At 47.1% G+C, this 15,623-nt stretch overlaps 2 protein-coding genes across 2 annotated transcripts in view; both read left to right on the plus strand.

Annotated features, from left to right (window-relative positions):
- The first annotated feature begins 1,181 nt into the window (after positions 1-1,181).
- NDUFB8 (NADH:ubiquinone oxidoreductase subunit B8) lies at positions 1,182-4,911 on the plus strand. Its single transcript, XM_059821213.1, has 5 exons — positions 1,182-1,210; positions 1,368-1,494; positions 2,108-2,207; positions 3,825-3,980; positions 4,679-4,911. Exons 2-5 carry the CDS (start codon positions 1,376-1,378, stop codon positions 4,769-4,771), a joined length of 468 nt encoding a protein of 155 aa, XP_059677196.1. The 5' UTR covers positions 1,182-1,210; positions 1,368-1,375; the 3' UTR covers positions 4,772-4,911.
- Positions 4,912-11,492: 6,581 nt separating this feature from the next.
- SEC31B (SEC31 homolog B, COPII coat complex component) overlaps positions 11,493-15,623 on the plus strand; it is a 34,566-nt gene continuing 30,435 nt past the window's right edge. The window contains exons 1-3 of the mRNA XM_059821395.1: positions 11,493-11,515; positions 12,065-12,153; positions 14,863-14,986. Coding sequence (XP_059677378.1) covers positions 12,075-12,153; positions 14,863-14,986 — 203 coding nt within the window. The 5' untranslated portion in view covers positions 11,493-11,515; positions 12,065-12,074. The remainder of the gene's footprint in view (positions 11,516-12,064; positions 12,154-14,862; positions 14,987-15,623) is intronic.

Raw genomic sequence — 15,623 nt, forward strand, 5'->3', positions numbered from 1 at the left:
GTGAAGAGCCTGTGCAAGGAGCAGCCGACCACGATCCGAGCCTGCAGCCAGGCCTGAGGCCAGACCGACGGCGCAGCAGGGAACCGAAGGTCCCCACTTCCAGCGTGACACTGCTGTCCCCAAAGCACCGCGTGCTGCAGAGGTGGGACAGGCATCTGACGCTGCTCCATGGAAAACGCCAGCAGCCCCTGCACTGGAGGGCTGGGCTCCGAGTTAGTAACTTTATTGAATAACTAATTGACATACTAACTTCACTGCACACTTGGTTGTGAGGGAGTTGGCTGAATTAAGACATCGTCCCTAAAACGACAAGACAAGGCCTTTCTTTGGGATAAGTGAAAGGATCCTGTTCTAGCCTGCAACAATGCCCCCACCTCAGGCACGGAGTATCTCAGATATATTTGTGTGGTTCATCACTATCTTCATTCAATTAGTAGGTTTACGATTAATGTTGTTATTAGAAGGAATGACTTTAATGACAAATTGTCCATGATAGTTTTTGATCTGCAAAGGTTTATAATGTAGATCGTTATAGAGACATTACCCATTACGGCTGATGTGAATAACTGAGGGAAAATGAGTTCAACTACCACAGAGTTTACATAATGAAGTAAACTGCAAAATCCTTTAATGCTCATATCGATTTTATCTACAATAATACATCGCTTACGTTTGAAGAATAGCACCACTAAATTAACATGCCGTTTCAGCTGTTCACATTTCCCTGGCCCCACGGAGATAAGACGATTACATTTGGGTATTAACTTTAATAATATTGATACTGATACAAAGAAGGCAATTTGCATAACGCCGCCAGCCACGGCATCGATTCGATTGAGCATCGACCCCACTGCTGCGCAAGAGGCTGCCCCGGGTCTGGAAGGTAATACCTGCCATAAATTCCCATTACCCTGCTTCAGACGATGACAGCCAGAGCGAAATATCGCACCCATGCCCCTGCTGTCCATTAGCTCTTATGCCAATATTATAACAACCGCGGCTGATTAATTCACGCCGGGGGGGTGAGTGGCGGGGTCGCCCCGCCCCCGCGCCAGCCCCGCCCCGAGCTCGTATGTCCCTACCGGCCGCCGTCGGGCGCGCCTGCGCGGTGGGGTGATGGCGGCGGCGGGGCTCCGCGGTGTCCTCTGGCAGCGGGCGGCCGCCCGGCTGTGGGCGGCGCGGGCCGTGGTGCCCGCGGGGGCGCGGGCGGGTGAGTGGGGAGACGGAAGCGGGAGGCCTCGGCCGGCGGCGGGGCAGGTGTCCTTGGGGCGGCGGGCCGGTGTCGCGGGGGGGGGCGCGACCTCCTCGGCCTGACGGCGGCTGCCGGCGGGGCCCGCGCCCACCCTGCCTCGTTGCTCTCCCACCAGCCTCGGAGATGCCCAAGGACCTGATGCCCGGGCCCTACCCCCGGACACCGGAGGAGCGGGCAGCTGCTGCAAAGAAGTACAACATGCGGGTGGAAGACTATGAGCCCTACCCCGATGACGGCTTTGGGTGAGCTAGGGGGGTCCTGTGCCCCTGCAGCCGGGGAGCAGGCCAAGGCCAGCACCTCCCGGCTTGGTGGGGAGGTGCTGCAGGCTGGTAGTCTCTGTGGAATACCGGGAGGTGCTGTGCTGTGAGCTTAGAGCTTGGAAGGCACACATCAGTGTTTTAAAACAGGACTGAGGTGGGGGCCTGCGTGAATAAAATACTGTGTGAGAGACTTCTTATGCTGTTGTAATGCAAGGGTAAGAGGGATGAACTGAAAGCCATCTCAGGAATAAAGGTTTCAGGAGGTGTTTAAATGTTGGGAATACTTTGACATGTGCAAAATGCTAGACAACTAGGGTTCCGTATTTCTGTTAAGCTTGCATTTTCTTCCAGCTAGTGTAGTCCAAAAAGGCCACTTTGAGGAACGCTATTTGTTATGATGACTGGTATCAAGGTGATGATTGTTGTGCTAGTTGCATGTATGCATTTAGAAATGTATATACATAGGAGCTATAAAAACAAAGTAATGTTTAAGTCTTCCATTTCCATAGGTCTATCCTGTAGTGTCTCCTATGAAATGTATATAAATTAATACAGTTTTCTTGTATGTTTGGGTTTTTTTGTCTGTTTCTCACAGGTATGGTGACTATCCCAAGCTCCCTAATAAGTCTCTTCATGAGAGAGATCCCTGGTACCAGTGGGACCAGCCGGACGTGAGGCATAACTGGGGAGAGCCGGTAGGAATGCTAGTAGCACTTTTCATTATGATTATAATGCTACTGTTACTAAATACTAACATGCATATCTTGTTAGTGCTTTCTGTTTCATTCTTTGTGTAGTTGCCTCCCCAAGTGCAGGGGTGTGTTGCCTATGCAAGCAGGGACAGTTAGTTGGAGGGAAACTTAGGCTATGGCCAACAGGGTAGATATTTTGAAAGTGCTGAGGATTGTTAACATCTTATTACATATGGGGAGGGAGACTTTACAAACTTAAGTTTCTCTGTAGGAATAGGCAAGTCTCATCTGTTTCTTTGGCTGCTCTGACCCACTATGAGCGCTTAGTTCAGAATCATTTAGCAAAGAGGCCATCATTTGAGTAAAGTCCTTTTAGTACAGTGGAAGTAGCTATTGCTGCTTTATTACTCCAAGGTTGCTTTGGTGTAGAATACAAATAAGGAGATTTTCTCTGAAGAAAGTTTGCAAGATATCCTTAAGAGAAATGGGTGAATAGAGCACCTATGTTAACTTTCAAAATCAAAGTTCCTCAAACGCCTTCTCAGGTCTAACTTTTCACTTAGTGCATGGTCTTTCTGTGAATGACTGCAATCTAACTGTGATTACTGAACTCAGTAATTGACTTGAGCTCTCCTTACTAAAAGTAGAGATTATGTAAGCATGTGTATGTAATATATCATAGTATAAACATACCAGAGCATTATAACGTGTACCACAGTAAAGTGCGTGTTGTAATGACTGTAGAAGCACATGAAAAAAACCTGTGGTGATTCTGTGTTGTTCTGGTGCTTGGTACAGGAAGGCTTGTATAGGTACCCGTGCACATAGGGTTGGCAGTGAGGGACCAAGTGGAATATACTAGTGCATTCCCAGTGTTAGCACATGCCTCTGTTCAGGCAACTGACTTCTGCTCAGTCTGGCTCTCTGGGTTTGATAGCAAATGGCTCTGTGTGCAAAGGGGAAAGCTGGGGAGCTAGAGGCAGTACTTGAGCTGCAAATTAATGAGTTCTTTGCTTTCATTAATATGAAAGGAGAGTATAGGCAGAATGTGCTTGGGACTTCCCTAGGTATACTTCAAGGCAGAAGCTTAAATGCTGTTCTGCTTCAATCAGGAAGGGCATTGGCTTGCTACCAGCCCTGCTCTTGTCATGGACTAACAGTGGCAGGTGCTCTGCCTGTTTTGAGGAACCAGCTTCCAAGTGGCAGGTAGTTGCTTTTTTATTTGAGATAACACTGCTACTTCTGTTTGGGTATGTGACTGAATTTCCATAAATGAGGCTACCAATTTATATCATGCCTTTTCAACTGTGCTGGGGAACAAATCTGAGGCGGAGTGATTATGTATATAAATAAAAGCTGCTGCTATCCTATAATTAAGCATATTGCCTGCTGTGTATATATATAGGATGGAATTTAAAGTCCTGAGTTTTACTGTAAATGGCAGCTTGCTGTGACTGTAAACCACTTATCTCTTCTGTGGCTTTATCTCCACTTGTGAGGTGGAGATGAAACAGCTTCTGGCAGTTTCACAGTGTGAATGCTGTAAAGCACTTCTTCCCTTGATAAAAGCAGCTTGAGCACTGTTGGTAGATGTGCAGCAGTATTTCCTTTGTTCTTTAGATGCACTGGGACTTTGACATGTATATTCGGAACCGTGTTGATACATCCCCTACTCCAGTTCCCTGGCATACCATGCGCAAACACTTCCTTATCTTTTTGAGTACCATGCTGATCATGTTTGGTCTTGGACAGATCTATCCGTCTTACAGGCCTGTGGTGAGTGACACCCCTGGGTAAAGGGAGGAAAAGTAGCTGTGTTTCTTGTTACTGCTGATGCCCAGAAGACTGTTTTTCCTGAAGCTGAGTGATGAGTGTGAATGCAAACCCCTGCTGCTGGCAGGGGATGGGCCAAGGGACGTCCTGTGGCCTTATCCAGCCTGAGTTGTTCTGTTGTCTGGCTCGGCTCGGCTCAGCTCACAGGTTCTATTTCATAGTGAGCAGTTCCTGTTCACAGGGAACTAATTTCAACCTATGTTTCTTACAGTATCCCTTCTTTGGTCTAGGTATTCTCCTTTCCTGTGTGCATCTGATTGAGGGAGATGCTTTATCTCTTCTCTTGCCCTGTGTTTTTAGTTACATCTCATGATCTGGATCATTTGGAATGTACTTCTGAAAAATATGTCTGAATACACAAACAGCTTTTGCAATATATTATCCTCATGCTGTGAGATGAACTTTTGGTTAAGATTAAATGCAAGACCACCTTGATGTTTCTGTTAAAGGACATGGGTTTATACAAAGAACTCCATCTCTGAATTTGCTTTCCTTGTAGTCCAATATTGCTGCTGAAATTTAAGTCGTAAATGACAAGCCTTGATTTGAGCAGGGGTGGGATGGGATGAGACATTTTCCTCTTACCCCTTCATTTGCTTGGTGAATGTAGTGGATTTGCCACTCTTTATCTCTCCTTGTAGGGACCGAAGCAATATCCCTTCAATGACCTGTATCTGGAGAGAGGAGGAGACCCCAATAAAGAGCCACCAGTGGTGACGCACTATGAAATCTGAAAGTTGTTGAAGTGCTATGTTTCTCCTGTGTCAACTCTGCTGGGGATGGCATCTTCTCTAGTGTTCACTGTGGCATGTGTTAATGCTTGTTCTTCAATGTTCAACCACTAACTGCAGTGAAATATATTGATGATACCTACTGTGCTAGTTGTCTTCTGTTGGTTTGAGAAGGCTGAACAATGGTGAATGAAATTGGATAACCTTTGCCATTTTTCTAAACGGGCTAGTATCTGTGGGGCAAAGTTCTGAGAGCAGTCCTAGGACTGCTGCTAGTTTATGTACCCTGTGCACAAACATTCCCTAGCTAAGCCTGTTTATGTAGATGTTGCCTATTACCAAGTGGCTTACTGCAGGTGCTGCTTGGAGTTGAACTAGAGTGTCATCATTTAATGTGAAATGACAGACAGAACCGGACTGGCAAGTGCCAGTGCTTGGGGGTCTCATACCGTGTGAATAACTGTCCGTCCTTACCCGGGTTTGGTTTCCGTCTCTTCCTGGCCTAGATGCCCTTTAAGTGAAGCTTGCACAACCAGTAGGCAGCACTAGTGAGGCACAGAGCCTTGCAGTGTATAACTCGATGCTGACAGCAGAGCTGTGGACAGCAGTGGTGCAGAAAGGCTAATGGCCAAGTCCAGCTCTGGCCAGACCTGTTCTGCTGCGCCTGGGCTTTGGTCCAAGAGCACAGATGCCCAGGTTGCTCCTGTATGGCCGGAGCTCATCCACCAGGGTCGGAGTTACGTCTGACCCATGAAGTCCGCCTGTCTTGCTGCAAACCGCTGGTCTAGGGCCTCCTATGGCTTCATCAGCAGTTTCCTTGGGAAAGTTATACATAGAATTTTATTAGGATCTTAGATTTTTCCAGCTTCACTCTTCCCTTAACATAAGTTTTTCCCCTTGTTACTGGAGGAGACAGTACTTTCGGTACTGATTTACAGTGAAAGTTCTCTCAGCTCCGCAGTGCCATGTCTTAGACTCCGCTGGCTGGCTGCAGGAGTGGGTGATCACAGAAGGCGAAGGGCTTGGGCTCTTCTGGGTGCTGCCTATAAACTGGATGCTGTGCTCTGCTCTCAATGCTCTGTCATGACTCATAGTTTTGCGCTTTGAGATGCAGGTATTTGAAGACAGTGATTCATGATTTTTCAATCTGTAAAGATTTTTAACCCCAGATTCTAGAGGACAGTTAGCTTTATCTCAGTGTAGGTGTTTCTAAAGGGTCTGTGTTCAAGGGAATTATATGACTGAATGCTAGGACATAAAAATGTGTATGTGTAAATAAAACTAACTTCTTTGGAGGTGCTGGACAATCACCATTCCTATGGGCTTTTGTAAGCTGTCAGCTTTTCTTCTAGTTACAGAAATGCTTGCTTTTAAATAAGACAATGATGTTTTACCACAGAAGGATTTTTAAAGTATTTTTTTGAGCTGTGGGGACCTTGAAACTCAATTCTGTTACAAAGTGTTATGGAGGGGAAAACTCCTTAGGGATACTTGAGTAAGAATTACCATTTCAGAGCAGTTATGTGACAGCACTATATACAATGTTGTGAGAGTTGTAAGAGTCTTCAAGTAAAATGAAAATGATCAAAGCAGTAATAGGAACCTTATCTTGGTGTATGTACAATAATAATGCAGCAGTTGCACAGAGGCAGGTTGGGGCCTATCCAGCGTATTGTGCAGCATACCACACAGCTGCCCTGCCCTGCCCCTGCAGTGTTTGCTGCCTCCTCCTTTGGGGAGTTTCACACCCAGCCTGTATCTAACTGGTAACTTAATGATGTTTTTCTTCATGGGGAAGGCATAATGGGTTGGGCAGAGAATATGGCTCAGAAATCCTTAAAAGTGGGGTTTGTAGTGTAGGCAAATTTTCTCAAAACAAGAAAGAGGTGAGGGAAGGAGGTCTGGGCCCTTCTGCATTTTTTTTTTTTTCCCCTGGCAACTAAAATGCTTTTAGGAAAATCTATACCTAAGCTGTGTGCCTTTCCCTTCTGCATGCCCTCTCAGGAAGGCTTAAATCTGTAGCTGAGGCAAAGCTCTTCTGAGGGGGGTGACTTCAGAGGCAGCAGACCCCAGCTCCAGCTATGGTGCTTCTTGGCCTACAGCATGAACCATTTTGGACTAGTGGATGGAGCAAATTCAAGTATCTTTAAAAACAGAAAAGGTGCCTGAGAGCCTCTTGGCTTGGGAGCCCCGTGCTGAGCCCCGGTTGCTGCTGAGGCCCCCGGTCGTGGTGCCATGGCTGAGGGAGAGGCACCCCGAACCTGGCCAGCAGGGACTGAAAGCAGCACCCTTCTCCCCCCTCCCCGCTTTCGAGACACATCTGCAGGGCGGTAGTGGCCAAACCCCACAAGGGGACGGGCTCCCGCACCCTTGTCGGCGGTGACGGCTCCCGCCCTGCCCAGCAGCCGCCGTGTCGCCGGCGGAACCACAGCGGTGAGGGTGCCCGCCGCCCGCTGAGGCTGGCGCAGGCGCGGCGAGGCGGGCGGCGCGCGCTCCCTCCGGCGCCTCAGGGGCGGGGTCACGGGTGGAGCTTCGCGGGCGGGGCCTTTTCGGCTCCCGGCGGCCACCGTCGTGAGGGCTCAGCAGCGGGAGCCGTTCGGGCTTGGGCCGGCGGCGCGGCGGGGACGGCCAGCGAGCCGGTAAGGGCCGCCGCCCGCCTCCCCCTCCCTCCTTCCCCGCCGTCTCCGCTCCGCTCGGCCTGACGCGAGCGGCTGCTCCTGCCCCCGGCCCTCGCACCCCTCAGCGCCGCCACCGAGGGCAGGGGCCTGGGAGCCGCCCTGGGCCGGCCCAGCACCGCCTACGGCGCCCCTGCCCTGCTGCGCCCCGGGGTCGGGCCCCTCGCCCCCGTCCGTCCCCCCCAGCCCAGGCCTGCTTTGCTACCCTGCCCGCCCCGGTGTCGCTGTGCCGGCTGCGTCCCCAGGTCCCATGGCTTTGTCCCTGCCCCTCTGCCCCGGGAGCCGCGGAGCTTGTTTCTCCTCCGCCGGCGGGCGGGCGGGCTTCTAGGCAGCGGCAGGCGGGGGGCGCCTGGGGGGAGCTGAGCTGTTTGACCCGCGCCGCGAAGAGGCCTCTGGCGTAGCCGAGAGCCTGTTTGTGACACCCGGTGTCCGAGGTCAATGCTTTCTTCCTAGACCTTCCCTCTTTTTCACTATCATACAGTGTAATGCTGTTGTGCGGAGCAAGCTGACTAGATACGTGTATGTGCACTCCCGTCTGTACAGTGCTGTGGCGCTTAGCAATACTTAGCAAAAGAAGTTTCTTTATATACCATGGGAGCTGTCATGGAGGAATGTGCTGAGCCCTGCCCTGCAACAACCCCGCCTTGCAAACACCAATGATTAGCTGAGATTAGTGTCTCTGTGCCTTCTGTAATCAGGGTTTATAATAAGCACTTACGAGAACAACCTGGTTATAGGGTATTGGGGAGCTGGGAAAGGAGAGTGTCAGAGCAATGCAAAGGGAAGGGGAAGTAAAAAGATTTAAAATTGATGCTGGGATGTGGAGACTGTAGGACAGTTTGTGTCCTAACCATTGTGTCATGGCTGAGAGGCCTTTTTCAATTCTTAGGGTGGCAGCTTGTCACCTGGGTGACCTTGGACAAGTCTTTTCTGTTCTGCCCAAGTTTCACCTTTAGCTAAGGGGGGTGTCAGGCTATCAGGTCCTTTGTGTGCTGTGCTGGAAGTCCAATATCAGCAGGAACTGTTCAAGGAGGAATGGTTGGGTGCTCAGTGGCAGGAGGAGGATTGGGAAAGTCAGTAGGAGGGAATTTCTGATTGTCAGTATTTGGGTGGTGCAGAGAGAGAAGGACTCACTAGAGTGATAGCATGGATGATTATCATGGCAGCTTTGAGGGTCAATTAGTTGATACAACAACAACCATGGTCTTCTACAGTGTACTCTAAAGCCACAAGTATTTCAAGTTAACTTAGATGAGGAGTTTTTGCCTCTGTCAGCATTGTTTGCATTGTGCTTTTACTTTTCACTGTTTACTTGTGTGCTTTCCATTTCCCAGTGGTGGGGAGTGCTCTGACCTGCTGGGTTTTGCTTTGCAGACACTGTTACCTTTTAAGGACACTGTGCAGGAAACCATGGCTGGGGGACACTGTGGGGAAATGCTGCTTCTGTCCTGCGACTCCCTTCGGGGCTGAGATTCATTAATACGTTAGATCTGTAATTGGATATCTGTAGAAGAAAGAGGAGAAATTGTCATGATTAATTAATCAGAGGTCCTGAGAAAAGCATGAGCTTTCTCAGAAGTCTTAGATGCTATTTTGGGAGATAACAGCAGGTGGCAACATCTCCATAAAAATTCTCCTGTGGAGGAGTTCAATACTTGTGAATTTTTCTCAGGCAGCCACAAGAGGTTGCTAAAGAAGGACTTTTTTCTGCTTTAAGAATCCTGAGTCCTGTCCTGGATACAGACATGCACAGTGTATAGAAGGATCCCTTTTCTAAGAGTAAGACTCAAATCAGGCTTCTTTTTTTCCATTCCAAACTCAGAGCCCACTGACTTAAGGAGGAGGTGCTGCTGCATCCCTGCAGAACCTCAGCTGCAATGGAGCTGAACTGATAGCAGGTGCTTAAGAGATGGTGTGGTACTGTGATCTTTTGGCTTCTTATGCATTTCCTGTGGGCCTTCTCAAGTCTGTTGGCACTACTGCTGCTGTGCCTTGAGGACCCAGGGACACAGTGTGCCTGTGCAATACCTATGATCCAGCACTTCTACAGTTGTTCTGTTGATATTGAGCCACTCTAAATGGTGCCTTGTTTGCTTTCCTATGTCTAGGTGAGTTACCATGGGAAAGATGCTTTACCTTCACTTTCTGTCCTGGCGTAAGTTTGTGAAAAGAAAACAGTAATGTTGACTTTCTTATGCAAAATGCCCTATGAACAAGAAAAGCTGGACAACTGATCAATACTGTTCTGCACATTTTTTGTGGCTTATCTTTGTTTGTGTGTTAAATGCAACTTGTGCCAGCCATGCAGTCAGTCCAGCACAGAGGTTAAAGAGTGGGAGCTTGTACCGTTCACCTGGCAAAGTTTGTGATGGTTGCGCTCTTCATTGTTTCCTTACCAGTTTCCTTACTAATTTACTAGCGGGAAGAGGTCTCTTAGCCATCGTCTAATAATGTTCGCAGGGGAGTTGCCCTCAAAAGCTAAGAAGCAGTGAGGCCTGTATGTACAGCCAGGTCCTACAAGTGATGGATTGTAACTGGAGGAGGAAGAGGCAAGAAAGGGACTGGTAAGGAACATACCAGTTGTCCTGCTCCCCCACATCAGTGGAGTCAGGTAGTGCCTTGTGCAGTAGGCTGTTGCTAGTAGGTTCATCTGACTCCTCCTGGGGATATTTTCATTTCCCCTGCTGATGAAGGGAGACCTGGACAGTGTTCCTGTGCTAGTATGGGAGACAGATTGAGTAGGCACTGGAACTTCTTGGCAGAGAGAATGTGATGGAGCCCTAATGAGTACCCCACAAAGTATGTGCTGGAAGATTGGAAAGTAAGCTTTAGAGGTCTGTTATGGTGATGAGGAGGAGATGACCTTTCCACCTCTGTTCCTAGGCTGCATGAGGAAATAGTTGCACTTGTTTTATTGTACAAGAGTTTGGTTCAGGTTCCTCTGGGCCTTAGCTAAGTTGGGATAGGTTAATGTGAGAATAGCAATAGGCAGTTTGAGCTTTGGGAGATACTGCTGCAGATTAATGCTAAAAAGCATTAAATAAATTCTAATCAAACAGCATATCCTGATAGTGCATGGGGGAGAGAGAGGACGTCCTTATCTTCTGATTGGTGGTGGAGAAGAAACCCTAAAAAGGGTGTGGAGTTATCAGCCAGAAGGTCCAAGCCCAAGGAGTAATGCTGGCCAGATTTCCCCTTGTGTGGGTCTCAGGAGGCCATAGCTTCATATAAGCTGCAAGATGACAGAAGGCTTTTTCAAAACTGGTTTTGGATGGTTTGGCCAGACAGTGGGCTGGCCACAGCAAGCTACCTTTATGAATTTGGTTACAAACAAATATCCATACTCTGGCCTGAGTAAGGCCATACTCTGAAGCACTGGCACTTGTAGACCGGCATCTGAACAGAGGGCCATGTGGTGCAGACTGTGGTTTAACCGTCAGCCCGGCTAACACAAAGTGTCAAGTAACCAGGAGAGGTTAATCGCAGCGAGCTGGCAAGATGCAGAGTGTTTTGCCCTGCTGCTTGCTGACAGTTTTACTTTATTTGGCATGATATCATCTGAATGCATAGTTAGCAGCTCTATTTAGCTAGAGTTAAAAGACTGCACTGCAGCCAGGCTCGAAAGGTTTAGGAACTGCTCATGAGAGTGACCCTGCTAACCTGTGAATGATATGTCCACACATCATTTATGTTGCTGACATGCCTAGAAGGCCTGGGCATGGTCTGAGATGGGTGCTTTCTCCTCAGCAAGAATGGGATCCTACATGGAACAATAATTTGTATTTATATTCAGTTTTGCAGCCTCCTGGCTGCCTGCTGTTGATGTTTGACTTTCAGTTATCCTGCCACATTATTGCCCAACTAATCTCGCTCCAGTGACATGGGGAAGTTGTGTTCCTGTTTTACAGGTGTCAGCTGATCTATCCAGAGTAAATAAAAAGAATTGTCAGAGCTGAGATTGAAACCCAGTAGTTACTTCTGGATCGCTTCTTCTCACCTTATCCTGCCATTTACAAACTCAAGCAGAAAGTCAAATGACTTTCCTTTTGCTTCTCAGAGGAACAAGAACAAAGTACATTAACTGAATTGGCATGTGATATCATTGCACTTTGTTTTCTGTTGCCACGTCACTTTTCTGCTTGGAATTTAGCCTGCCCTGAGATTCCTTCTGCTCCCTTTTTGCCTATGTATATACTGACATCAGTTTGTTCAGAGAGAGCAGCTAGTGCTTTGCAAACACATTTGTTTAAATTAATTTCTGAAGCTGATTTAAACCAGCCTGGACTGAAGACTTGAGTATGTTGTTTAATTTAGATCCCCTTCCTTTTTCTGAAATTCTCCTGTAATTGGGGTATATGAAAAAGAGAGCTATATATGAAAGAAGATTTGGGGTCAGACAGTTGGGATTGTGGGGTTTTTTTTTTAATGAATTCTAAAATACCCTAATTCATTCCAGTAAAATGATGTATTCACTACCTCAGGAAGGAGCAAGTAATGTCTCTCTGCTGAGAGCAATTTGTTCTCGTGGTATCTTGGTAAGGGGGATAATTCGATACCGGTGTGATTATTTTCATGTTGACTTTATCTGGCTATTCTAACGACTGTGTGAAATTTCTCCTAGAGCCTACAAAATGAAGCTAAAGGAAATTGAGCGAACAGCTGTCCAGGCATGGAGTCCAGCAAACAACCACCCCATTTATCTAGCAACAGGTAAAGTTCTTTACAATTTGTGAATTGTTAAAGTATGACTCACAGAGAGATTTTATGTAGAGTTGTATCAGTTTTAACTTTCAACAATTCCCACCTTAATAATCTCTGGAAAACTTACAAGCAATATAATGAAAACATTACAGCCGTTACTTTTTTAAAGTCACCGGTAGAGGATTACTTTTATGCCCAACTTTGACACCTTAAAGGCCAGTGATTTTTCAAAGGGTCAATATGTGTCTTTTTTGATCTAACTTCTAATTAAGTCTGTATGAACTCCCAACACCCGCTTGCTATGAAAAATAATACAAAATAAGGTTACATATTTCATATGTCTGTGGGAAAAAAAGTTCATTCTAGTCATGTTCATTTAAGCTCACTTTTACTTTTGTTGGTCTTCAGCCATTATTATGTGGCTTGACAGTCAAATAATAGAAAGCTCTTCTCCCTAAAGTTGCCTGTTTCGGTTAACATTCAATTTCAATACTTCTGCAAAACTTTAAATTTTCATTTTGTTGATATAATTCATTATTCACCGTTAATATAGTAATTTAATTTCCTGAAGCACAAAGTCAGCCTGTTCACTGAGTTGGCAGTAGGTGAGTTTAGTGTCTCTGTGGAACTGACAGCTTGGGTTGCTGTATTGGGTTTGTGTGGCAAGGTTTTGGTAGCAGGGAGGCTACAGGGGTGGCTTCTGTGAGAAGCTTCTAGAAGCTTCCCCTATGTCTGACAGAGCCAATGCCAGCCGGCTCCAAGACAGACCTGCCACTGGCCAAGGCTGAGCCAATCATTGACAGTGGTAGCACCTCTGGGATAACATTTTTAAGAAAGGGAAAAAAACCCAAACCTGTGCAACTGCAGCCGAAGAGAGGAGTGAGAATATGTGACAGAAGCAACCCTGCAGACACCAAGGTCAGTGAAGAAGGAGGGGGAGGAAGTGCTCCAGGTGCCGGAGCAGAGATTCCCCTGCAGTCCGTGGTGAGGACCACGGTGAGGCAGGCTGTGCCCCTGCAGCCCGTGGAGGTCCATGCTGGAGCAGATATCCACCTGCAGCCTGTGGAGGACCCCACACCAGAGCAGGTGGATGAGCCTGAGGGAGGCTGTGGCCCTATGGGAAGCCCATGCTGGAGCAGGCTCCTGGCAGGACCTGCGGACCCGTGGAGAGAGGAGCCCACGCTGGAGCAGGTTTGCTGGCAGGACTTGTGACCCCATTGGGGACCCACACTGGAGCAGTCTGTTCCTGAAGGACTGCACCCCATGGAAGGGACCCACGCTGGAGCAGTTTGTGAAGAACTGTAGCCCATGGGAAGGACCCACATTAGAGAAGTTCATGGAGGACTGTCTCCTGTGGGAGGAACCCCATGCTGGAGCAGGGGAAGAGTGTGAGGAGTTCTCCCCCTGAGGAGGAAGGAGCAGCAGAAACAACGTGTGATGAACTGACCACAACCCCCATTTCCCGTCCCCCTGCGCCGCTGGAGGGGAGGAGGTAGAGAATTCAGGAGTAAAGTTAAGCCCAGGAAGAAGGGAGGGGTGGGGGGAAGGTGTTTTAAAATTTAGTTTTATTTTCTCATTATTCTACTCTGATTTTGATTGGTAATAAATTAAACGAATTTCTCCAAGTTGAGTCTGTTTTCCCCATGGCGGTAATTGCTGAATGATCTCCCTGTCCTTATCTTGACCCACAAGCTTTTCATTGTATTTTCTTTCCCCTGTCCAGCTGAGGAAGGGGAGTGACAGAGTGGCTTTGGTGGGCACTTGGCGACTAGCCAGGGTCAACCCACCACAGTTGTCTGCCCAACATGAGAACTAGTCAGCTCTGTCTTCTGCCTGGGTTGTGCAGCGTTGCCATGTTGTTTTGATTTTTTTTCCGGGATGACTGTCAAAAGAAAGTGACAAAAGTTCAACTGTTGCCTTAAAAGCAACATTACCATTTTTGGGGTAGATAGCCTATTCTGTGTTTCTCTAATAAGGCCAGAGTTTCGGTTGGACCAAAGGTCTTGGCTTCAGTCTGCTTTAGATTAGAAACTGCATAGTTTCATAATTTGTACTGCTTTTTAATAGTCTCTTGGGCACTTTCCATGCCATAGGCAGTTGCAAAGCATCCCTGTGGTAACTGGGTGACTATTTGCCTGGCAATGTCCCATTAGGCAACGTTAAATCAATTTTTAGCTTTTATTCTGTAAGCTAGGGACAAGGAAGAAAGCCACCACTGTGTGACTGCTAGCTGTCTGTGGGTCGCCGGGGTGTGTTTAATTGGCTAAGGTTGAAGAACTTTAGCTGTAGACTATGTTTAGAAGGTCCGATCAAGACATCTGGTCATGGTTGAGAAGCAGTATACAGAAGTATTTGGGATCATAATTGTAGCTGGGTTTCGTGATGCAACTGTATTTGTAATTTAGGTAAGGCCTTAATATCAGAAGCTGTGGCAGCTTGGAAAAGGGTATATGAATTATATCTATCTCAAGAGAGAAAGTTATTTGCACAACAGTGGCCCTGGTGCCCAGAATTTCTTGAAGAAGTTCTGATTTCTTTCAAAGTCTGTCATAATTGTTGGTTTCTCTTTTGGAGGTGTTCAAACATGTCCTCTCTTTGAATGGGCACAACACCAAGGTTGTGTTGACTATGAAGAAAAGGTTTCCAAAGCCTTGCTCTTTTTGTATCTTGTGCTCTTGAATAAAGTGCCCACTTGTGTTGCCCTTGTACTTCTGCTAGGAACATCTGCCCAGCAACTGGATGCATCCTTCAGTACAAATGCCACCTTGGAAATCTTTGAGGCTGACTTCAGGGATCCCTCCCTGGACATGAAGCAGAAAGGAACACTTCCTGCCTCAAACAGGTACTAGAGGCTCATACTGATGTATCAATCAGTGGAACTGAAAAGGACTTTTCTGGTACAAGAAAGGAGAGGAGGAGGTCATGTTTTTGGAGTATACAGTGATCTTTTGGATCAGTTGACCTCTGTCTTCAAGAATTGAACATTTTTGTTGACAGAAATCATGTTGGGTGTAATAGTGGAGCAGTTTTACCATTGGAGAAATCTGAAAAGACTTATACGGTGGTCAGTCAGTAGAGTCATTCTGTATCATGTGAATTTGCTGGGGCTAATGATTTGCAATAAAGAGACTAGAGGCAGAGTGAAACTTACCTTCCAGCTTTTTAAGACAAGGTGATTTCTTAGGCTCATCAGTGTGGGTGACATTTGCACCCAGTGTAAAACACAGTCTTGATTTCTAACTAGCAGATTTTAAAGGGGGTAAACGTGTTTTTCATATAACAGTTCTGGAAAGGAAGGTATGTAGTCCTCTAATCTCATTTTCTATATAGTGTAGGTTAGAGAATTTCACCCACCAAATCCCATATGAGGTCCTAAACATTTTAAACAAACAAACAAAACAAAATCAACAACAAAAGAGAGAGACAAGCTCTTCCTTTGTAAGTTCCCTTTAAAAGTCTTTGGAAGGAAGCTCATTTCT

The sequence above is a fragment of the Gavia stellata genome, chromosome 9, assembly GCF_030936135.1.
Source record: "Gavia stellata isolate bGavSte3 chromosome 9, bGavSte3.hap2, whole genome shotgun sequence".
Classification (NCBI taxonomy): Eukaryota; Metazoa; Chordata; class Aves; order Gaviiformes; family Gaviidae; genus Gavia; species Gavia stellata.

Coding starts and splice junctions, on each gene's coding strand:
- NDUFB8 (XM_059821213.1), top strand. CDS start 1,376: ATGCCCAAGGACCTGATGCCCGGGCCCTACCCCCGGACACCGGAGGAG. Junction 1,495..2,107: donor TACCCCGATGACGGCTTTGG/GTGAGCTAGGGG, acceptor TGTTTCTCACAG/GTATGGTGACTATCCCAAGC. Junction 3,981..4,678: donor ATCCGTCTTACAGGCCTGTG/GTGAGTGACACC, acceptor CTCTCCTTGTAG/GGACCGAAGCAATATCCCTT.